The following is a 25397-nucleotide window of genomic DNA, read 5'->3' on the forward strand; positions in this document are numbered from 1 at the left end:
TACGTGCAATAATCTACTGTTTATAGTTTAATATAAATGTTACTTTCAACATATCTCTCAAACTAAAACAGTCTCGTTTTTGCGACATGCCAATCTCGCCATGGATTCGTGGAGATATCGTGGACAGTAAATCTGCCGTAATGGTGATGCCTGATGCGTATGCAATGTGCACTGTGCAGTGTGCACTATGTGCAGTGTAACTTTCGGCAATGGACGACTGCAGAATAGAAATGAAATTTTACTTTGCAGCAACGGGAAAATCACTAATCCAAAACGCTATTATTGTTCGCAGCCTTATTTCACAAGATTGCATTTATTATGTCAACTTGAGTTACCTTATCACAGCGTTGGATCAAAACATTATGATACAACTATATTTCGTTCTATATCTCCCTTTCATTGACAATCTTCGTCGAGAAATTTATACATAGTTTTGAAGTTAGTTAATCAAAAGAAACCTCTTGTTGCTATCAAATAAAGATGTGTTAGTTGTATGTTTTACACTACTCTAGGAGATCTCGTGACATTGAAAAGACGGTGTCACCCAATCAGTCATTCGCCAGTTGATTAAAATGCCCGATATACCAGTTTTCCATTCGTTTTGGCTGCCACGCATGCACTGCACATTGCACAAACACATGTGTCAAGTGCAGCGCAAACAACAATCTGCAAGGCTTCGTCACAGAAAACTCTCGATAAGGCGAACCTGCCAAGTGGAGATAGTTACCAGAGATGAGCAATTGAGCACGGATTAGGATTGTGCTTTCAAGATTTGTTCGGACAAGATTTGGGTTTTAGAAGCTAGATTTGGTTTTGTGATATTTCACGTTTTCAGGAATTGAAATGAATCATAATTGCAATGAATTAGTCGTTTTATCGACCTGATTTCGTTTCCAAATTAATAAATTCATGATTTGGGTTCGGACTTGGATTGAAAGCATGTGTCCAGAAACATTTTGTTTTGTAATTTATTAAATCCGAATACCTTTGGTATATAGGCCTACAAGGATATCATGAATATGGCATCTGGCATATACGGACCCTGTGTCATGTAGCGTGAATGTTTGACATATATAACGCGATTACCTGAGAATGTAATCAAAATATGACATCACGGACCATGTACAAGATGCATGTGAGACCCAAAGACTTCGTTATCATGATTTTGTACCGACTTCAGTGCTTTGGAAGAGTAAAAGTTTCCGGTAGTGAATAGGAAGCATTGCCTAATACAACTCACACATCGCCTAGAACAGTGGTCCTCAACCGCCGGTCCGCGGACCGGTGCCGGTCCGCGACGACATTCCTGCCGGTCCGCCAGGTATATTACAATTTATACCTTAATTTCAAGTTGCAATGTTGAAGGCTTATCCATTGATAAAATAAATAAAACATCAAATTTAAAATAATTCAGAACTTCGTGAGGTAACATTAGGACTGGAACCATGTTCGATTTGACTTAAAGTTCAAGACGTGTCATTTGACGACATGTGAGCGACAAGTACAGAACAGATACGAGCTGACTCATCGCTAAACAGCGCAGTTTGCGCGATCATTCGTTTTCGATCCATTCATTTTGTGCAGGACCGTAACTGGGGCACCCTAAACCGCCCAATTGGAGAGGGATCGAACTTGAAAAAAGCCCAAAATTATTTTTCAGATGAACATTAATCATAGCGTATTTTTCTGAAACTTTTTCCAGCATTTTTCAATTTCTTTTCGCGCTTTGCACGATTTAGTGTCACTAAACGTCTTGCTTATATTAAGTGCCCTTCTTCGAGAAATACGCATGGTTTATAGAAATAGGCATTTCGGCGTCAGACATTACCGTGCCACGACGTACCAACGCATAATGAAGTTTAGGCTAAAATGGGACTCCGAATGGTGTGCCAAAATTTCGGCAGCGAAAAAACCGATTCAGTCATGAATTATCGATCATTTTCGCTATTGGCGCGATTAATCCGCATAAACTCTCTGCTTACTCTGAGTAGAATGACTGTGCTCAAAAGTACAGGTGAAAACATCCACCCAACTATAGGGTCTGCGGGCGAAGCCCCGGAAGTTTGCCTTATCGCCCTGTGGGGCCGAAGACCAGAGTTTTTGGGGTGGGCTAACGAAGTGCTTTTGCGGCCCTGATTTGCGGATGGCCGGTATAGTTTGCTGCGAGGTGTTTTCTTGCGGCATGCGTTGTACTTGTAGTTGCCAGAGTAGCCTATGCGTCTGGTTGCAGTGGGAAATGAGCAAGGTAGCACGATAAGGTGCTTGGTTCGAGTTGGCGTGGCAGGTTAAACCCACGGCCTTGGCGCCAAAGTCTGTAAACGACTCTCAGCGGTAGCACGTTCAACCGTTCATCTGGATAAGGCAACTTTACCTCGACTCTGCAGACTGACTACCATAAAATCGCATGGATGCCATCGTGAAGATAATTAATTACGATCAAAACCCTCTAAATGACACTCTCTAGCACCATATAATTGCAAAAAACGGTTGCATACTTTACATTCTGGCTTCATTTCAATTTTCAAAGTTCACCGGTCCACCAGACATATTTTTAAATTTTACCGGTCCGCGAGGTGAAAAAGGTTGAGAACCACTGGCCTAGAACATGTCCTAGAACACGTCATAAAAGAGCGATTTCGTCACTATGTCGACTGCGGTATGGTTTGAGTACTATTAGTAAATAATGTATTACTGTTGCTAGATTTTGTGACTGCTATGTGCCACCTGCGTTCGTGGTTGTGTCACAAAACACACAATACGCCTTCTGCATGCTCGATTAACATAACGCGCAAGTAATATCATCCAATGTAGCTTCTACACCAAATATTGCTACCGAGCGACATTGCGTCGGAATTCTAGGTCATCGAATATCATGACACTGTTTTACGGAAACGAGTATTTGTTTGATCGCGTTTTTCGTGCTGGCTTTAATGAGTATACGAGGTAACATGTAAGATCTGAAAGTAGACGCATCACCTGATATCACCTTCCGTAAATACCAGGGGTGGGCAGACCTGCTTCATGCGCAAGCCGCGTATCATTAATCTTACCTTTAAAAGACCCACAACAGAAAAATTTTAAAATACGAATTTATGACGTCACAATGAAATGTAGACTATCGAATTTTTAAATCGTGTGCGTCTTTCAGTTCAGTAACTTTTGGCGATTTCATTATCTTTTGACATGGCAGACAGCAGGTCACAAACTAACATGTAACGAAGTCAATATACCAACGGGCCCGCCCGAATATGTTGAATTATTATTTACGGGCCCTACATTTTCCAAGACAACACCTCACTCAGCTCTACCGGTAAGTCTGATTACGTCAGCAGAGAGGGGATAACAAAATTTATAACAATATATATGCAATTCCCGATATTAGTGATCGATTCAATCATGAATTATAGAAAATTTTCGCGTTATGCGAAGCTGGACGGTCTGAAGGGGAGGGGGGCGAATCCTCACCCAATGGAAGTTTGTGGGGCTGGACTATGAGTCTTACCCACCTAGCGCGGCGATTGACAATGGACACATACACAAAGGCCCGTATTCAAGGAACCTTACTCAGCGCTCAAATTCATTTTGCGTCAACATTGCGTAAGAATCGGTATTCAGAAAGCGAAGCGAGAGAACGAGTTTGAGTTTGACTGGAGTCGAACTTGGCGCTCTTTCGAGTTCTACTTTTGTGGTTATGGTATTCAATGACGATCTGGGGTTGGAGTCGATCTCGAAATGCGGCGTTTGAGCAAGCGTTTTCCGAGTCAAGCCGTGGGCAGACTCAAGGCCTTACTCATTGCCTTTTTACGGTTTGGCCCTGAATATATTGCGGAAATTGCGCTGTGAACATGTTTGGTGCCTGAATTTACAATTGCAACTGTAATATATAGCACCGTTATAAGAAGGAAATCATGTTCTAGCGCCGTATGGCTTCATCGTTGGCTGCGTAGGCTATTCCCAAATCGGCGAACATTTTCATCAGAAAGGTTTCCGATGGATTCGCAAAATCGGTTAATTCCTCACAACGCTCTGTTTTTTCACTTAATATAAAACGTAGCATCAGGATATGTAGAAACGAATGGAGGATGAATGTTACTGAAAAACCTCACACAAGTTGTTGTCTACAATAGCGATCCTCCAATCCTAGCAAGAACCGAATCCTCGGCGATGCGTACAAATGCAATACACGATGGTAGATGACCTGGCGCTTCATGAATGTACGCAATGTTAGATCATCGCAATACAGTTGATAAAACCGTCCGTCCCTGTGTATGGCGAAAATATCAACAACGCGGTACCAATACCCATCATCAGTAATCCAATAAATAGCTTGTGCCTATGCCTGAAAATTTCAGGATGAAGTCTGGTGTTTCATTATTTGAAAATATTTGCTTTGACTACTACAGTATGTCAAATAGTCATGTTATAGAGCGGTGTTATTTCGTCTATACATCCAGCGTATAATTCCAATATAATGTGTTGACGTGATTGAAGGCAATACTAGGCAACCAACATCACATCCGAACCCGCGGATTGCCAGATCGCGAGCAATTAACAAAACCGCAGACGTCTGCAAGCAGTCATCAAGCTGTCTAATCTATCGAGTAAAGACTCGAAACCGAGCAACGCTCGAAATCCTACCCGAATACCAAACGATCTCTCGAATCGAGCTTGACTCGGCCTTTGCTCCGTCGAGCACGCCTTGAGTTTGAGATAGAGACGTGTCTCTGAATACGGGCCAAGGTCTTTCTTTAGTAGCACACCTCGTGGAGTCGCATGTTGGCCGAAACTGCACATGTCTTTTGGTGTGTCGTTTCGCGCTAATGACCGACACCGAAATGTCTATTCCTATAAATTATGCATGCCTTTTTTCTTCAGGGGGAGAGGTATGCATTTCTAAATCAAGCTATCTAGATACATTTAAATCGCAAAGCCCGAAGAAAATCTTCAAGTTGAATAAATATCTCGAAAATACTGGCGATCAGCGTGAAATCATACCTAACGAAAGTCAGTTTAAATCCTATGAAGGTCACTTTTAGAAAATGTATCCTTGGGGTATGAAAATGGGAGTGGCAATTAGGATGACATGGCGCTCGCTGATTGGACGGCACCAATTTGACGCCATCATACTACCCCCGTGCCTCACCTCTCCTTTGGGACTGTATTTTTGAACATTAAATCTAAAAATAGGTAATGTTGGATTAAAAAAGATTCAAATTTAGTTATTCATGGACATCGAAGGTAAATATCAATAACACTGGTCAATGAAATAAAAAAAAATTTAGGCAGAACATCTGAGTGCCGTTTCTGGGGTTTTTGAGATTGCTGATTACGAATATCGCATTAGTTAAGTCAGATTGATTGATTGATTGGTTCTTTGTCACAAGATATTTATACCCCTAAAAAGCCCAAAATTACTGTATTTACCCTTAAATATTTCACTTGGTAGGAAGAAAATCGCAGTTTTTCTAATTTGATACTGCACATAAATACCTAATTGACTATGAAGAACCCTCACGTCATTCGCAGTCATTCTATCGATGTTAACATGACATGATGCCAAATATTTGTTTGTCAAAAAAGCAGTTTGTTAAGCCTAAAAATTGTACTTTTGCACAACGGAAATACATATTCTCCTGTATCAATTGGTCATTCTCCCAAGATTAATGCGGAATATAAAACTATAAAATTTGTCTTCGGAAGGCTTAACAACAATACTCATATGCGTCTCCTTTCTTTTGACATGTAAATGAATAATTTTCCACTGAGTCAACAAAGTGGGTATCCCTAGTAACCCTATCAAACGAGAAGCTTAAATCTGGTATCTGGTATATTCGAATACCGATGAAAGATTCCAATTTCACGTTAGGAAGGAGTTCACTGCATGTAGTTTCTCCTAAGATGTAGTAAATAAAACTTTTTTAGAGGATCATAAAGCACCAACCACAAATAGTTGGTCCGAAAATTTGTATCTGCATATCGAACACTTGAGCACAAACATAAGCATAAAAGTTCACTTCCTGTTCAGAAATTTTGATATATTCCCTGATCATCTTGATAATTAGCAAGGGGAGAGGCTCTACCAAGACATCAGAACAACAAAAGAAAGATATCAGGGCAGATGAGATGAACAATTAAACATATTATGTCAGACCATTGCCGGAACCTTTCAAGAAACCGCACTAAATAGCTTACAGGCGAAAATCTTACAAATTTACAATAGGTGGTTGACGTAAAACTGATTGAATTAATGCCACGTTATTTGAGTATCTGGGTCAGGGCCGGCCAACCCGTGGCCCTCCGGCCACATGTGGCCCGCGAGTTTGTTTTCGAAAGCTGTAATATTATCAAAAATGAGTTGCCCAGATTGTGAACTTGCAACCAAACCAGAAATTGATTAGTCTGGCCGCAACACTTGGGATCATGGGATACGACGATCAGAATAGCAGTTCCGACGCATTGGCAGACCCATGGGCCAGTCACATTTCGGCAGATCTTCGTTCATTACGATAAAGCAGAATATTCTGCGGCGGATTTATCTAAAGTAAATTTTTTCATCAAGCTTCCCGCAATATGTTGTCACTCGATTTCTTGCTTTTGATATTGTTACCCCCAGCTGAAAATGAAAGAACACCCAATGTACCAGATTGATTCGTAATTACAAGAGAAAGCGTCGCCCAACATGCGACCTTGCGTTTGCGCTCGCAGAAAGACCGTCCGTCGACGATGAAACTAATAGGCACAAAATGATTGACGCATGTTGGCCAAAGCTTTCGATATCGATATGTCCAGGCAACGAATATTCCAGTCCTTGCGAACTGAGTCCAGCGATGTACAGCAGGCCCGCAATATACTCAAGTAACAATATCATTGACCTATTTTTGACATATAAACTTCGAAGAATTTTCGCGCTTGGCGCGGATAATGGCCCGCGCAATGGTTCGTCGCTTGCATGTGGCCCTTCGGCCGAAAAGGCCAAGTAAATACTTTTGTACACATGATATCTGTGAAAATCTGTAACTATGATAAATCTATTACCCATAAATATAGTGCTGTTGCTGTTGCTGTTGCTTCTGTGTGTAAAAATAACAAGTAGATTGATTATCCAAACTTTATAGGTCGACTGAGCCGATTTTATATCTAGTCATTACCGCGAAAATGAGAGATTTTGGTCAAAATAGCCCCATGGGTTATCTTCACAAATCAAAACAAGAGCCAATTTAAAAAACTAAGGTCATATTCGGATTCAGTGCCCTTCAGAACCCCCAAAACAATTCTTACGTTGTCTGCCTAAAAATATGTGTTGACCCGTGTAATCATACTTCATAGAACGTTTTCGCAATTGCTTTACTCATCCAGGCGACAGGTGAGGCAGTGCCGCACTTGCCTCCCCTGACCGCACGTCACTGCTGCTATCCAGTGATCGGATTCAAATTCTTGCCAGATGGTTAGATCGCAAAACTCGTACATTCACTATTTAACCGTTTTTGACACAAAGTCTTATTTTTCAATAAATAAATAGCATATTCATATATACCGCTGAAGTTCGTTCTATAGAAATAAAAAGAAGGCAGGGCAATAGCAAGATAAATACTAAACAGCTACAGTGACAAATAAACCAAACAAACGCAAAGTTGAAGTTGCGCGATTAGCCGATTTAGCAGTTAGGCGCCTCGCGTCTCTTCAAGAAGACAACTTGTTTTTCTCGTTTCGATGTCAACTAGTACATTGCATTTAAAACAAAAATCAGTTTAAAACAACCATGTTTTAAGGCCCTTGTTTAAAACATATTTTTGTTGTTGTTATGTTGTTTTTTCAAGCCACGACGTCACGAATATTAAATTATGACGTTATAGTGAATTGACATTGACAATTAAAAATATAAGGTAAATATAGCTCCTTTGACGAAATATTTACGTATACTATAGCTGTTGAACCGACTTTTTTAGGGTTCCAACCATCCCATATCGTAAACGTCGGCTAATCGTTCGTAGGCTTCATGCAAGATGTCTTTTAGAAAGTATTTACTCAATTATGGCATAATTATACAACTTTTTTTAAGGCCTTTGCTTTAAATGCAACCCACACTAAAGCTTTTATCAGTTAAATAAGTTTGTGTATTGGTCAAGTATTAGTAGGAACTATCAGTAACTTCTGTGCAAAATGCAGCGTGTTCTCCAGAGAGAAAAATACTTACTTGGACATGTTTATACGAGTATGACCCAAAGGTACCGACGCGGTCCAAAACCAATGGCAAATTATGATGATTTTGAAAGAAAAAAGAAAAAAGTTACTTCTACGTCGTTTTTCGCGCGTATCGCAGGCTCAAACGTGCTGATTCAGTGTATGTCTGTGACTACACCCGCTTTTAAACCAGACTTCTTATCATGTAGCAATAATAATTCATTTGGATGGTGATACAGAAATTTAGAATAAGGCTATTAAAAAAGAAAATGTCAATTCGTTATCGTTTTTGGGTGTGTTCGTTCAAAAATTAAATAACCATTTTGTCACAATCTTTTATCGTAAGAGAACATTCATTGGTCAATATCTGTCGCGGGATTCATTTTGCGCAGTCAAACGTAAAATCAATTTGATAAGAACCCTCGTACACCGGGAACTCGCGATTTGGAGTGAAGGTAAATTGGATTCCGAAATAAATACGATCAAATCTCTTTTCCTGCCACTAACTATCCGGAACACATTGATAAAATAACTATTGAACGGAAACTCCGAGATGTTCTCAAAGAAAAGATCTTCGGATCGAGAAAGTGCTCAGTGTGCTTGCCCCTTCCGTGGAATGGCGCAGTTTGTAACAGTTTTGAACTGTGAGTCGATGTTTTCCACAAGTGGAACCTCGTGTTATATTTATTACGAAATCTTAGCTGTCTGCACCGCATAAGGATGTGCCACCTGCTATTTATCATGGTAGCATAATTAACGAATATACGTACCGATGCGACAGTCGGTATGTGGGCCGCACATCTCAGCGTTTGCAACAACGAATTTGTCAACATGTTTCACGTCAAACCAGGCAGCCACAAAATGATGACACTTATAGCCCATTATCAATGTCCCTAGACACCATGTGCGACTATCATCGGATAACGACTTGCAATTCTGCAATCGAAAAACATCTCCTGCAATATCCTGACTGTGCCAAATATTATAGCAACAATCAGTTTTCCATAGCTGCTCTTGTCGTTGTCTTTTTGCTTTAAAGCAGCGGTTCTCAACCTTTTTTGGCACCCACCCCCCTTGGCGGTGGTAAAAAAAATCGCGCCTCCTGACCCCCCTTACATTTATCGTCATGTCAAAAAGAGCACATCATCTAATACAGAGGTGGGCAACCTTCTTGCTAAACATGGCCGCATTTCGATTACTTATGTAGCCTAAGGCCGCATTCCAGGACATAGCCGCAATGAACGATCTGGACGCAAAATACCTATGGTAAACTGCCCAGTGCCCAGTGTCCATATATCCATTCCCGGTGAACTCCGGACTATTCTACTATTCACAACGGCCTATTGAACGCACCGAAATCGCGAGTGGCAATGTTATGAATTGTTGCTGGGAGTGCATATTGTCGCGCGGAGCGCGATCATTTTTCAGAGCCGCGAATGAATTGTTATTTCTTGAGGATTCCCATTCCTGCTCCAAGAAGGGCGCTACTGCATTAAAATCGAAAAATGAAGTCTTGTTGAATTCCGCGGAGCGCGAAGAAAATTTCAAGATTAAATAAAATCTCTCGAAAATTCGGGAGTGAATTCGTAATTGCAATTTGCATGTCTACGGCTGCCAACACAAATTGAATTAGGCGTCGACGGCCGCACAAATACCCTTCTACGGCCGCATGAGGCCGTACGGGCTGCCCACCCCTGATCTAATAGTATACATGAGGTATATCTTACGCCAATTTTGAATCCGCATTCCAGTTGTTTAGTCTTTTGCATTGCTGACAAACTTCCCCAAACTTGTTTTAAAATAACAAAAAAAAACATTGAAAAGGACATCAATTAATTTCAAGGTGGGTTGCACTGAGACTAATCCTGATGCTGGTAGCGACTACAAAGAGCACGGCGTCGTTCTGTCCTGCCATGCTAGATTTGATCAGTTTTGGAAATGAATTAACTTGTGTTGATTTATAGCCAAATTGAGCGTGAAACCTGGCGGCCTATATTGCATCTAAGTTTGTCTCAGGCAGTGCAGTTCGCCAGCTATCAACAACAGCTACCTAGCGCACAGAGATTTAAGCTACTGCCAAAGCTATAAAGTAGAGAGCCTCCCGCGCCCCCCCAGGTTGAGAACCCCTGCTTTAAAGGTTCTGGAATCATCCATTATAAAGCTGCAAAGGCCGATCCTCTGCCACCAGAAAGAACATCTCTATATTCTGGGAATATTCCATTAGCGTTGTGCTCTAGTGCTCTTACTCGGCCATTTTACAGCCTAATTTGTTGATCTGTCTATGTTATACCGAGACTGTACACTGTGTACAGTGTACAATATAGAGCACGACCGATTATCGGTTCGCCGATAATATCGAGTCGATATTACACTTTGAAAGAATTATCGGTATCGGCCATTGGAGAATTATCGGTATCGGCTATTTTCGTGACGTCATAACATGATGGTAGGAAGTCGGTGAACTAAAATTCTTGACCGCTAAACTGGGAATATTGCTATATATCATATAGCTTACACTTTCAAAGTGCCCAGATGCATCCTGTTTAGTAGGGATGGTGTGAACCTCTAAAAGGTTCAGGTTCGTGTGAACGCGAACCTTTTTGAAAGGTTCTGTGTGAACACGAACGTGAACCTCGTGACGTCACGTGACGTCATATTGCTGATTTCAACCCTATCCTTCAATGAAATGATATCCCATATTAATGTACACAATACCTAGCGATGACTCGGGCCACATAATGTCACAATGCTGAAGTATATATTGACGTTTCAAATGTCGCCAAATGTATCATCTGGGGCAATCAAATGATACAATAATCCCATAAAATCAATATCTTCCGCCGCTTTGCCTACAATTTCGACGAGGACTTAACAGGGAATATAAAGAAAGGAAATAACATAGTTTATTTTTGTCCTTCGGCATTTACACCGAATCATGATATAGCCTACATACCGCACACGATCTGCGCATATGCATACCATGAGTACATGATGTACATATATGATGCAGATTCAGATATAGCCTTGTAGCAGTGTTGGGATGACTCGAGTCATGACTTGGCTCAAGTCAGACTCGAATCACCTTTTTCGTATGACAGACCGGAAAATGTATTTGGCGTCCGAGTATTGCCACATTGATATTGAGCGGAGTGTGAAACGGGTATATATGCTTGCTACCGATACTACTCCATTAACAAGTTATACAGCAGTAGCCAACCCCTCAATCGCACCGATTTGATTTTAATGATACAGTAAACATGTAGTCAAGATTGACCCCGTACGCCTGCTAGATTTTTTACTTCAGAAAAGGATATCAATATCATTGATATGGTTAATATGAGCATCGTTTGCTGACTACATAGCTTATTTCGCTCATCATGTTTTGCGATTGCGGGCCAGGCTCGCAGCAGAGAGTCACTAAATATTTACAAACGGAAAGCTGGATCTTTCGAGCAAACTTTTGCAACAGAGCAAGTAAAACGTTTGAGATTGTCAAGGTGCATGCTCGTTTGGTGTTGATTTTTTTACGTTGCCAGCGCCATGCATAGAGTGGCTTGCAGTTGAGATGCAATAAATTTAAGCCAACGATGTTACAATGAAGTGAAAATTGTAATATATGAAAAAGGTTCACAGTGCAGAACCTATCAAGGTTCTGTTGTGAACGCAAACCTCTAAATTTCTGAGGTTCACGCACAGAACGCGAACGTGAACCTCACGTTCACACCATCCCTACTGTTTGGTATATTTCATGTTCAAGTAGGACAATGGCCGTAAAGCTGTTGAAATAAATGCTCTGAAGTTTTGAAAATGCACTTTTTGAGGTAGATTTCCCCTTATTTGAATATCGGCTGAAAATATCGGTGTTATCGGTGAAGATGCTAGATATCGGCTTTATCGGTATCGGCCCGAAAATCCAATATCGGTCGGGCTCTAGTACAATATGTACATTTTTATTGCCATTTTCGACTCTGTGTGCTTGTCATTATTACGTAACAGCGACAAAATTATTTCTATATTTCAAATTTGGTTAACTTCACTTACTAACTTCTGATGAGGGTCAGTCGAAAAGCTGCGAGTGGAATAAATTTGGCAATTGTTTGTTGCTATATCATATTTGGGCGAACACTCCTGATTTCGCGATCAGTTATTACTGGTACATCTCACAGGATTTTTTCTTCGTCGTTTTCTGTCATGGGTGCTGGTCTGTAATCACACCGATTTTTGTCAAACTAGAGATGTTGGAGCGTTTGCATAGTTATTATAAACATGTCTCGATACTATTAACGAACGGAAGAGCTAAATATTAATGAGCATTGACCAGATTTAGGTGTAAATTTGCCGATTCCGTTGATATTCTACGTTAGAATATACCTGACTAGATTGCATTGATAAGCATCTTCCAAATTATTTTAACCATTATGAAATTGTTTCTGAAAATATTTAGACCTCATGGTTTATCATGAATTTAAATAATCTAAAATTAAGATGAATTTGCAGTGAAATTTTCATTTTGAAACGTCCCAGGATACTTCGTGATTTCTATACCAAATAAATGACTTCCTGATTTGGACTTGGATTTAAAGCATAGGTTCGTAACACGATTTTGAGTTGAAAATTATCAAATCATTTTATCTTTGGTAGATACAACAATCTCACGAAAACGGCCTGCATAGCCACTGTGTCACACGGCGTGCATTTATCTCTCATATGACGTGATTACCTGAGGATATGTAATCAAAACATGACAGAACGGACAATGTGCAAGATGCATGTAAGATCCACAGGCTTTGTTTTGATGTTGTACTGGATTCAGAGTTTCGGAAGTAAACGTTTGACGTAGCATGTATATAGTGAATGGGAAGCATTACCTTATACAACTCACATCGCCTCCATTGATACCGTAATGACAGACATCACAAAACATTCAATACGTCACTATAGCGACAGTGATATTGATTGAGCCCCATTACTGTTACTGTTGCTCAATGTTTTGACTGTGTGCAACTATAGAGTATGACTGGAGTGACGACTCGATTGTTCTCCCATTGTTAGCCGGCAGAATGGTCACGGTCAGATGGATCCACCCAAAACAGGATAGCTCAGTGCTTGTTTCAATGGCGTTCAAGGCGATTCGTCGTGTTTTCTTGAAGTTGCGTCGGAATTAGTTAGACAGTTCAACATTTAGGTACCGGTGGCGAGTCGTTATGACTAGTGAATAATACTGTGTAGCCTATGTTACATTTCTCACGAGATTGATGTGATGTTGTGGCTTTGATCCTTTGTAGAGTTTGCTACGTATATGAATATAATGACAGAAGGTATAGAATATCTGGTTCGTGTGCATTGGCTATTGTGAGATGAATTCATGGAAAGAAAGACTGAAGAATACTACAAAGTGAACAAGTGGAAAGATCTTGAACTATACCGATATGCAATTCACAATATCGTTGATTGAAAATATGTCCTATATTAACTGCAGAAACTCGAGTATGAATATAACAAATAATATTGCAACTGTCTTGTAGTCTTATATAATGCCTGTCCGGTAACCGCAGAAACTTGAGTATGACTAGCAGGACCGTAACTGCCGCACCCCAAACCCCCCAATTGGGGTGGGGGCGAGCTCGAAGGGGGCCCAAAATTATTTCGCGAATTAGCATGAATTGTTGAGTATTTTTCAAAAATTTATGCAACTTTTTCAAAAAATTTTCGCGCTGCGTGTGATTTCAAGTTGCCAACTTTCTTAGGTATTTGGTAGCCTACTCTTCCCCAAGATAAAAATAGGCAAGATTTATCGAAATGGACATATCGGCGAGACAGTTAAAGTTTTAGAACATGTAACATGCGACTCCAAGAAGTGTGCCAGAACGATCGGTAGCGAGAAAACCTGGGCCAAAAAGGACTGCCTGCTTACGCTGACCGAAAACTTCGTTATATATGCAAATGCATATAGGTTTAATTTTCCATAGGCGCCTAAATGACTGGCGCCGAATGTTCCTGTCTTGGCAATCTGAACCTCAGAAGACAAATACCATTCCGCAGGGGAAAATTGTATGCCCGTAAAGAAATACCAATTTGAAATCGTGTGTGTCGTTAGTTCATTTGGGCGATTCTGTATTTTTTGATATAACAGACAGGAGATCACGAAATGACATCATGAAACGAAGTCATACCAACGGGGCCGCCCGCCCGAATATGTTTAACTATTATTTACGGGCCCTACAGTTTCCAAGCCACCTCATTCAGCTCTAACGGTAAATCTGACAACGTGAACAGAGAGAACGAGAAATTGATAGCAATATATATGCAATTCCCAATATTATTGACCGATATTATCATGAATTATCGAATATTTTCGTGCTTCGCGCTGGCTCACTAAACGGTGGTCTTTATTTCGTGACAAAAGCGAACAACGTGATTGGGGGGGGGCGGTTTATCACCCTATGGGAGCCCAAGACCCAAGTTTTATTGGGGGGGCTGGCCAAGTGCTGTTTCGTTCCTGCGAACGGGTATACGCCCGAAGATGTTCAATTATTATGGAGGGGTCCTACCATTTAAAACACACTTCACTCAGGTCTACCGGTAAATCTGATTACGTGGGCAGAGAGAGGATAAAAATTGATCACAATATATATTCAATTCCCAATCATATTGAACGATTAAATCATGAATTTTGAATTTGAGTTTTTGCGCTTCGCGCGTGTGGACGTCCAAAGCTGCCTCACTAAACGGACGGTGAACACAGATGATGAGTAGCGGTACACAGCGTACAGCCAATGGGGGGTCTGGGGGGCGAAGGCCCCTATAAGTTCGGTTTATCACCCTATGAGGGGCCCATGACCAACGTTTTTTTGGGGGGTGGGGGCTGACGAAGTGCTGTTACGGCCCTGATGACTAGAACAAGAGCCTTGTGTAATGTCAATGTTCTGCTTGAGCTCGACTCACAATAGCCAGAGCTTACTCCTTGAAAGTGTGCAAAATCGCACTTGAAGGGAACTCGTTGTCATTGCCAAGAACACAGGAAGACGTCTGCCGGTCGACATTAGTAGTAAGCCAATGCACCACGTCAAGGTTTCGACCAACGCATTGGTTTCCTTTTTTAGGTAGGGAACCTCAATGTGGATAGGCAGCATTTGCCACAGAGAGAAAAAACTACCATACTAAAAGAGCATATTGTTCATTTTTTTTTCAAGCCATCTCGCAAACTTTTGGGAAATTTGGAGGACTTTTTTTGCTTCTCATGCAATGCAAACTTTGCAAAATTGTGAGACAAGATGTTATTCAAGTGTCTCATTGCCTTGTCCATGACATCCTCAACCTCATTTAGGTCTGAGCCAGATTGAAGTGACACAGTATGAATTAATTTGTTAAAGAATGGATCACAGTGAATTGCGTCAAGTACCCTGAAAAAATTGATCTTTTTCAGGGGTTTTGCCATTTCTTTACTGTGGATAACATAAAAGCGGAGAACCATGCCATGAAACTGTTCAGACGGGCTCTTCAATCCACCGACTTTCTTCTGCATCACTTTAATGAGGTTTCCCGATGGCGCTGCAGATGTTAGGCATGTGGCAATTGCTTCGTTAGCTTGCTTAGAAATGGCTCCCAAAAGCACTCCACCAATATATTCAAGTATGTCTAAAAACATGTCAAAGTTTTTCCATGGAAAGGCAAAGTATCAAAGGCTATTTACTTACCAGATTCCTTGCTGTTGACTCCTCCAATATCTGTGATTGGATCCTGTTCTTTACCGCACACGAGAGAATCAAACATCTTCAAAAGTAATGCTGAAGCTGGCAATTGCGGCAAACCCAGCAATTTGCTAGCTTGGTGACAGATATTAGAAAAATGTTGATAAAATCCGTCAACACCAAGTTTGCAATATTCAGAATGGAGTTGTTTCACCAATGGAACAGCTTTGGTCACGTCTAGTTCCTCGAATGATGGGGCGCATTCAAAGTATTGTTTGGTATTTACACAAGCCCTCTTCAAAACAGCAATTACAGCATCCTCAGATATATCCCAAGTGCTGGTGGGAACTTTGTGATTTTTGTAATGTTTTTTCAGAGCTTTCACAGTCGGAAAGGATGCTTCGCATTCCTCACAAATCACACCTTTCCGGTTATCGAGTCCTTCGAAACATTCTTCAATTTCCATTTCAGTCAGTCCCTCCCAGTCATCCCAAAGTGATTCAGCTGAATCAGTCATGATACCGATTTCTATCCGTGACGAAATATGATCTAAATCTGGCGAAAAATACAACAGAGGCTACACGGTATTATTCAATAGTCATAACGACTCGCCACCGCTACCTAAATGTTGAACTGTCTAACTAATTCCGACGCAACTTCAAGAAATACACGAAGAATCGCCTTGAACGCCATTGAAACAAGCACTGAGCTATCCTGTTTTGGGTGGATCCATCTGACCGTGACCATTCTGCCGGCTAACAATGGGAGAACAATCGAGTCGTCACTCCAGTCATAATCTATAGTGCAACGCAGTTTCTGGTTGGAGGTCACTCAGGGCGTACAATACGCCCCTACTAACATTACAGCGCCCCAGCAAACGGTATTGCTTCTATGCAGCTACTGAGAAATATTCACTCATAATTTCAGCTCATCGAACAACATGGCACTATTTTCCGGCGTCGTGACTTTGTTTGCTCGCGTTTGGGGCTGCGCAATGCGCATATAATGGCTACAATACTAGGGATGGTGTGAACGTGAGGTTCACGTTCGCGTTCTGTGTGTGAACCTCGGAAATTTAGAGGTTGGCGTTCACAACAGAACCTTGGTAGGTTCTGCACTGTGAACCTTTTTCATATATCACAATTTTCACTTCATTTTAACATCTTTGGTTCATATTAATTGCATTTCAACTGCGGGCCACTCTATGCATGGCGCTGGCAGCAATAAAAATCAACACTATAAACGAGCATGCACCTTGACAATCTCAAAAGTTTTAGGCTACTTGCTTTGTAACAAATGTTTGCTCGAAATATTCAGCTTTCCGTTTATGAATATTTAGTCTCTTTCTGCTGTGAGTTTGACCTGCAATAACACAACATCACGAGCGAAATACGTAGTCAGCGAATGATGCTTATTCAACCAATCAATGAGATTGATATCGTTTTCTGATGCAAAAAAGCTAGCAGGAGTACGGGGAAATCTGGACCTCATATCTTTACTACATCACGAAAACCAAATCCTTGTGATTGAGGTGTTGGCTACTGCTGTAAAACTTGTTAATGGGGTAATATCGGTAGCAAGTATAGAAACCAGTTTTACACTCTGCTCAATATCAATGTAGCGATTCTCAGAAGCCGAATACATTGTCCGGTCTAGCCTAGACCGTTAAGGCGTAAGCTTATATTCGCTGGTAAGTCCTCGTCGAAATTGTTGTCAAAGCGACGGAAGATATTGATTTTATAGGAGTATTATATCCTTTGATTGCCTCAGTTGATACATTTAGTGACGTTGAAAACGCCAACATGTACTTCTGCATTGTGACATGATGTGGCCCGAGTCGTCGCTATAGGTATCGTGTACATTAATATAGGCTATCACTTCATTGACAGATAAGGTACGAATTAGCAATATGACGTCACGTGACGTCATGAGGTTCACGTTCGTGTTCACACAGAACCTTTCAAAAAGGTTCGCGTTCACACGAACCTGAACCTTTCAGAGGTTCACACCATCCCTATACAATACTATACAGTAATGGATGATCAGTGCACTTTCATAAGTACATCGGAGTGAGCGTCTCCGACTTAAGAATGAGAAATGTGATGGCGAAATATCATATCTTAAAGTCAATTTTTGTTTGCACTCCTATACTAGCCCCTAGCACAATACAATCCGACAAGTGCTTGAATCTTATTCTGAATCAGGACAGACTGATTGTCTGAGTTTTTGCGATCTCCAAACATCGTGCAGGCGGAGTTCATTGACGTATGAAAAAGCGTCGTCGACCGAAATATCAAGTTGCGGAGCGTATGCCCAGATGTCTTTCTCGTCGGGAAATATATGATGCTGCTTGAAACAAACGTTCAATGCCTACGACTTGTTAGCTCCATATACATATGCATACCTTTGCTTCCGCAAGCCAACACAATGAAGTAATTTTGTAGTCGGTTATAAATGCTGTCGCAATTAGAGGTTGCTCTGTTAAATTTAATATACAGCGTAGATATGAATATACATATAAACGTTAAGAATTTCCAGTATTTACTATAGTAATTACCGATATAGGTTCTAGGGATGGTGTGAACGTGAGGTTCACGTTCGCGTTCTGTGTGTGAACCTCGGAAATTTAGAGGTTCGCGTTCACAACAGAACCTTGGTAGGTTCTGCACTGTGAACCTTTTGGTAAATTGTAATTTCCACTCCATTATAAGATCTTTGGCTCAAATTTATTGCATTTCAACTGTGGGCCACTCCATGCATGGTGCTGGCAGCATAAAAAATCGACACTAAACGAGCATGCACCAATTCACCTCGACAACCTCAAAAGTTTTACTTGCTTTGTTGCAAAAATTATCTCGGAATATCCAGCTTTCCGTTTGTGAATATTTAGTGACGCTCTGCTGTGAGCCTGACCCGCAATCGATATACGTAGTCAGCGAATGATGCTTAGTCAACCAATCAATGACATTGATATCGTCTTTTGATGTAAAAAATCGAACGGTCGTACTGGGTCAGTCTTGACTTCATATCTTTACTGTATCATTAAAACCAAATCCGTGCGAATAAGGTGCGTGCTACTGCTGCATAACTTGTTGTTTGTGGTATCGGTAGCGAGTATAGAAACCCGTTGTACACTCTGCTCAATATCAATGTAGCAATACCCAGACTACGAACACATTGTCCGGTCTGGCTAAGACCGTAAAGGCGTAAGCTTATATTCCTTGGTAAGTCCTCGTCGAAATTGTTGGCAAAGCGACGGAATGTACTGATTTTATGCAACTATTATATCCTTTGATTACCGTGGTTGATACATTAAGCGACGTTTAAAACGCCGATATGTACTTCAGCATTGTGGCATTATGTGCGCCGAATCTTCGCTAGGTATCGTGTACATTAATATAGGGCATATTAGGCTATCACTTCATTGAAAGAAAGGGTTGGAATTAGCAATATGACGTCACGTGACGTCACGAGGTTCACGTTCGTGTTCACACAGAACCTTTCAAAAAGGTTCGCGTTCACACGAACCTGAACCTTTCAGAGGTTCACACCATCCCTAATTAGGTTCCCCAACTCTGTTCCCTGAATTATGATCTGCGATTGCTAGACTGGGAATATTGATATATTTCCAATACCTTACAGGTGTCCTGATGTAGCATTCCATGTCTAAGAGTAACAGTGTCTGTAAAGCTGTCCAAATAAACAGTTTTGGAAATGAGCCTTCAAGGTAGATTTCATATCTGTTGAATACCGGCTGAGCTTATCGGTGGAGGACAGGTGCTATAGTTATTGGCATTATCTCTATTCGCTCAAGAATCCGGGCTCTACTAATTACCAAAGGAATTCTTATCTAAATTGGTAGCGTTTTCTACTTCTTTCATTGTCGTCTCGCTGTCTACTTCAGGGCTTCTCAACCTGTAAACCATTTTCATGGGGCCATGGATTTTTAAGTATGTTTCACTGTATCAAAAGAAATATATTGAAATGTAGCCTGCAAAAAAAACGGAAACCAGATTGAGCTTTGTGACATAGAGTTTAACTATAGTTCGTATCCTACACTTAGTTATATTGTCATTCCGTAATATGCCGTTACTTCGAAAGACGTCTTTTCGTCACCAAACCAAAAGCAATTAAGACGATGGTTACCAGTGATGAGCATCGGAGCGGAGTCGGAGTGGATTCGGAGCGGAGTTTTGCCGATTTTGTGACAGTCGAAGCGGAGTCGGAGTTTACTACAAATATTTTTTCGGAGAATTTCGGAGTATTGTAACTTTAGTCACCGATATCTTTGGATAGCTCTGACCAGAATACACTATTGATTATGATTACAAACCAAAACACAGACAGTTGACACCTTATAAAGTTGTAATATGACGGGTAACATGCAAAAATGATTGCCAAGTGCATAAAAATCAGCCATCTGCATTGCAATTGGGGACTGGAGAGTAAACAATACTATGAGGATAACTATATTATCACATGTACCATGTTATACCATGTGTACCATGTACCATGCTTGCCACTGTTTCGGATACTTCGCGAGATTCATCGGAGTATCTCGGAGTCTGAGATTGAGCTCTTCGGAGTCGGAGAGAGTTTTCCTCAGACACTAAGGGTGTCAGAGGGATTCGGAGTCTCGAAAAGCACTATCCGCTCATCACTGATGGTTACTGCGTAAACCAATACCAATCAACCTAAATAGTCTTTTTGAATTTTTCAAAGGGTTGAAATAATAGGGTGTCATTGATTTTACAAAATCTTGAAAGCGGGCCGCAGTGTAAAACAGATGGGAATCCCTGGTCTACAATCGTTGTAGTAGATTGTCAAGTAGGAGATATTGTAATATGCATGATCGTTGATCGTTGATTACCTTCGCGCACAAGAGCCACGTACTGCCCACCGACGGTTTCCCAGTTCCGTACGACAAGCGTGGATTGATCGCCATTGCTGAAACGATTTGTTAGGCTGAGTTAAATGGAAATCAACCGAAGAAAATCTTACGGACTGTGGTTATTTGAAAAGAGACATCAAGATTACCTCGAAATTGTGTCTTTACAAACACCATGATTGTTGTTTTTTTTCATCGCATTTCGGTATCTGTTTGGTTCTAAGCTTTCGACTTTAACGCGGCCTATTATCGTTCTAAGATTGTTTAAAGCAGTGATTACGTGGGTTGGATGCCGACAAGGAGACTATATATAAATATCCAATAGGAATTTTGAAGTCGAATTCAAACCCGCAACCTAGTGTGACTCGGCGGTGGCCGTACCAGTGCAAAACTCGCCCTCGACACCGCTCTACGGGGATATCGATCCCGTATCTCACACTTTATTTTGAGATAGATGAAAATTTTTTGAGAGGCAATCGATTAAATAACATGCGATTCCCTGACCTTGATTTGACACATTGACTTCGCCGTACCGTTGCATTAAAGTATATCTATTGCTTGCTCTCCCGTTGGGCTACTACTTCTCACTCAGTGCGCGCTACGCAAAGTGTGCAATGTTCATACTCCTTATTTATATATTCTAGAGCAGTGGTTCACGACCGTTACTAACCGGGGGTTCACTTGCGCTAATCTGCAAGCATTTGCGGATCCCCAAATTTACATAAAAATAAACATCTACACCAATACACATCTTACGTTACTGTGGATTTTGTGCACAAATTGTGTTGTGCAACAGAGTCTACCCCTTGAGTGCGCCACTGCACACAACGTAAGCTACCGCCACATAGGGTTACCATACGTCCTCTTTTAAGAGGATTTGTCCTTTTTTTGACTTTTTTGAAAGTGTCCTCGGAGGACGGCCAAATGTCCTCTTTTGAGATTTTGTCCTCTTTTTTGAGAATTTTGTTTAAATATAGGACAAAATTCGACTGAGATACAGTAAATGAGCACCGACGTTATGCTCCGGCGCCTATTTCGGGAGCTGAGCCGGAAAGTTTACCTTTTTTCAGTCAACCAACTGATAATGTGAAAGAAAAACTGTATTTTGGGAACTGAGCCAGAAAGTTGACCTTTTTTAGTCAACCGATCACGAAGTGCAAACAAATCGCCATTTTTTCAGGAATTTCCTCCGGTATTGCATGTCTGAACATTTTGAAAAAGTGAAGGGTCCTCTTTTCAGATTTCCAAAATATGGTAACCCTACCACCACAACAGTCACAATTCTACTACTGATCGCCCCTAATTTCTTGCAACCAATGATGACCAAGACTGGCGTGTCATCACAAATCATAAGTATGAGTTTATTGTGTGTCGTTACCTCTGTGGAACCTCTGAGACTGGCTGTGGTAACACCGATTAAGATTAAGAAACTATGCCAGGGTGAGTTTCTGATCTAAGGACTACTTCAAGTCATTTATTTTAGACTCATTCCTTCCTATCTGTGCATTGTATCGAAATCGTGCGTGGTGTAAAACGATGAAAATAATAATAAAGCGAATCAGAATGGGAATTACTAAATACAGAACCGCTCAGCCACCGCAATTCGGGGAAGTAGGCTATAGCTATCATTGCACTTCAAGATTACAGGAGAGACTTGCCGTTTGATTGTATGATTTCGGAGTGAGATATTTGTTTTACGTAATAGATTGCCTCACCTATTTACACCCGTCATTTTGAAAACAACTTCTCCGTTATTCTGAGTTATATCCATAGTGATGCACCCAAACGTGTCGTCATGAGGAGGAGGGTCATCAGTGATTACTAAATTCCACCTTTGGGGCACCTGGATATATATACAATATCTCGGTATGAAACAGATAGATATGAAAATGAAATTATCCGCAATTATTGATTGCATGCTGACAGAGGGGTCGAACCCAAGCAATCAATTTCTGCTTGGTCTACGTGTGCGTTACTGCCATGTGCAATGTGCGATAAGGATTGATTGCAAATAGTTGCAACACGATCATCAGCCCTATTTACTTATAGTGGCTAATGTTTTGAAGTTAACTAATATTCATCGGGCGACTATACTTACGGTACGCCACTGAGTGATCTCGACACAGTATGGCGCGGCGTATAAATTCAGATTCACCCATCGAGGTCAATATGATTAGTCAGGGCGCTACGAAACCATATGCTTTCTTACTCGGCTCCAGCGGAAGCAGCGGAAGCGAGCAGCGTCGTTTCTCCACATGTCCAAGCGCGGAGCACAATGTGACGAGCAGAAATGCAAGAACGGACGACATCCAACGGCTGTGTTAGTTTTCCCAGCCAAACTTTGGATCAGGGGAATGTGATTTGAATAGAATTCGGTGCAGTTTATATAGCCTGATTTATAAAATAGTAACACAGTTACATAATGAGATGTTGCATCATATATGTATCTCATCATATATAGTGATTGAAGAAGTTAGGTAAAAAATATAGGTGTGCGTAGGCCTATATATAGCATGAAATATGTGCTCTCATAAGGTTTAATGCATTAAACGTGAAAGAATACATTTCCAAGTCACTATCGGGTTCAGCAATCGTGCCCTGCCCTTATATAGGTTCGTGTTCGCGAATCATGAGAGACGTCGTTGCGCTATATAGCTCATGATATTTGCACCAAAAAGTAAAGCATTTTGAATGCCGATGAAAAAGTGCAATGGAAGTGGATTTAGCAAACATGATATGCCCGAATATTATATAGAGCACTCAAGTAGGTTTTTTCTTCTGACCGTACTTCGTCAACTGGTATTGTAACAAAAATCCCACTCTGAACTTTTTATAATTTTACGCGGTAGAAAGGTTGGTATCAGTAAAATTGCTGTAGTAACCACGTGAAATACCGCCATAATCATCATATTACGGTAATATAATACATTTTGCTATGCTTAGTAAGTCCACACATTTCTCGCCCATTACTTTTTTTCCTATGTGGCGATGGCTCGCCACGTAATTTGGTAAATTTCCACCTGCGACTGGCCATTGAAAGATTCGGGTGGAATAAATTTGGCAATATCAGTATGAATGTTGCTATATTGAAGTTCCGTAGTTTTAAAAGCCTATTTAACCTTGCATATATTTTCGTTTTAGAGTTCTAGTTCAAGCAGCGTTGAACTGTTGTTTTGAATATCACTAATTTTACAGGTTGTTGTTGTTGTTGTTGTTGTTGCTGTTTACTGAAAGAAAAATTTGGCGCTCATCTCCTGTAGGTCTTTTGCACCACGGTAAATAATGACGTAAGAAGAAATGAAATACGGTCAATAATGGCATTGCGTACGGAATGGAGAGAAAGACATAATATTATACGACGAAAATACGTTAAATTATTCTACTGGTAAATAGAGTACATATTTTGGTATTACGTCTACTTGTATATCACCAACAAATGTTTGTTGTGCGATAATTACAAGAAAAGAAAGTATGAGCAGGATAATAGAACTTTTAAAACAAAAAAGGGAAGAAGAGTTATTGCATTCAAAAGGCAACGCAATGTGCCTTATTCAAGATTTAGCTGTAGTCGTAGTTCAGAAGTTAACGTAATCGCAACCGATTACATTCATAAAGTAATCACTCCATGCATGTACAACAATACAGATGCCTGGACCTAACTATCACAAATCCACCTTCCACTAAAATAAAGCAGTTCGAAAGTCGATTCTTGTGCTCTCGTAAAGGTGATCTCGTTCGCAATACTTGCTTTAACGAGTCAAACCGTAATATCGAAAATACTGATTTAATTCGACTTCCAAGCTTACACAAACTGTCAAGTTATAGTCAGGTCAGAATGAAATCCGAGGGGAGGCACAACTCACTTGCCTCCCGTCCCGTACGTCACTGGGTAGTGGGTACGGTTTTCAAATACGGTAGGAATCTCAATGAAAGTGAGTCTCCAAGGCCAAGCAGGTACTTTCTGTTGCATGTTTCTGCACAAATCATACTCGATTCTGGAGCGGGTGGTGCCTGGTGGCTCCGTAGAAATAATTCAACCAATGAATGGAAAATAGGCTCATACACACTATCCAAGAAGTATATAATTACGATATCTTGGGTTTCAAGATATTTCATTACTCAGTGAGAAGGCCCGTGCTCTTAAGCACAATTGCTGTCAGTTACAGTTTGCTGAGTATGTCTTGTCTGGGAAAAACGAGATAAGCTTTCCTAATAGCACCGAGGCTTGTCGTGAGTGCCGCGAGACATTTGGAATATTTTGGGATGGTGTGAACCTCTGAAAGGTTCAGGTTCGTGTGAACGCGAACCTTTTTGAAAGGTTCTCTGTGAGCGCGAGCGTGAACCTCATGACGTCACGTCACGTGGCGTCATATTGCGAATTCCAACCCTACATTTCAGTGAAGTGATAGCCTATGCCCTATATTAATGTTAGTATACACGATACCTAGCGCGGCGGCTCGGGCAACATAATGCCACAATGCTGAAGTACATATTAACGTTTACCAAATGTATCACATGGGGCAATCAAATGATATAATAATCCCATAAAATCAATATCTTACGTCGCTTTGCCAACAATTTCGACGTTAAGCTTACGCCTTAACGATCTAGGCCAGACCTGACTATGTATTCGGCGT

At 40.9% G+C, this 25397-nt stretch overlaps 3 protein-coding genes across 3 annotated transcripts in view; 2 read left to right on the forward strand and 1 right to left on the reverse strand.

Moving 5' to 3' along the window:
- Positions 1-25397, forward strand: part of LOC145440319 (peptidyl-prolyl cis-trans isomerase-like 1) — a 120912-nt gene that overhangs the window by 21556 nt on the left and 73959 nt on the right. The gene's annotated exons all lie outside the window — the stretch shown is intronic.
- LOC145440296 (uncharacterized) overlaps positions 1-25397 on the forward strand; it is a 118178-nt gene that overhangs the window by 21556 nt on the left and 71225 nt on the right. The window lies entirely within an intron of this gene.
- LOC145440318 (uncharacterized) lies at positions 15272-16004 on the reverse strand. The gene is made up of 2 exons (XM_080317890.1): positions 15879-16004; positions 15272-15819 (listed from the first exon to the last, which is right to left on the reverse strand). The coding sequence occupies exons 1-2, from the start codon at positions 15952-15954 to the stop codon at positions 15359-15361; spliced, it is 537 nt and encodes a 178-aa protein (XP_080174016.1). The 5' UTR covers positions 15955-16004; the 3' UTR covers positions 15272-15358.

This window comes from Botryllus schlosseri, chromosome 6, assembly GCF_051294905.1.
Source record: "Botryllus schlosseri isolate E-star chromosome 6, Bs_hap1, whole genome shotgun sequence".
NCBI classification, from domain to species: domain Eukaryota; kingdom Metazoa; phylum Chordata; class Ascidiacea; order Stolidobranchia; family Styelidae; genus Botryllus; species Botryllus schlosseri.

Bases quoted from the DNA above. Each gene is read 5' to 3' on its own strand.
- LOC145440318 (XM_080317890.1), bottom strand. From the start codon at position 15,954: ATGTTTGATTCTCTCGTGTGCGGTAAAGAACAGGATCCAATCACAGAT. The intron at 15,820-15,878 runs GTAAGTAAATAG...ACATGTTTTTAG, and splicing joins AGTCAACAGCAAGGAATCTG to ACATACTTGAATATATTGGT.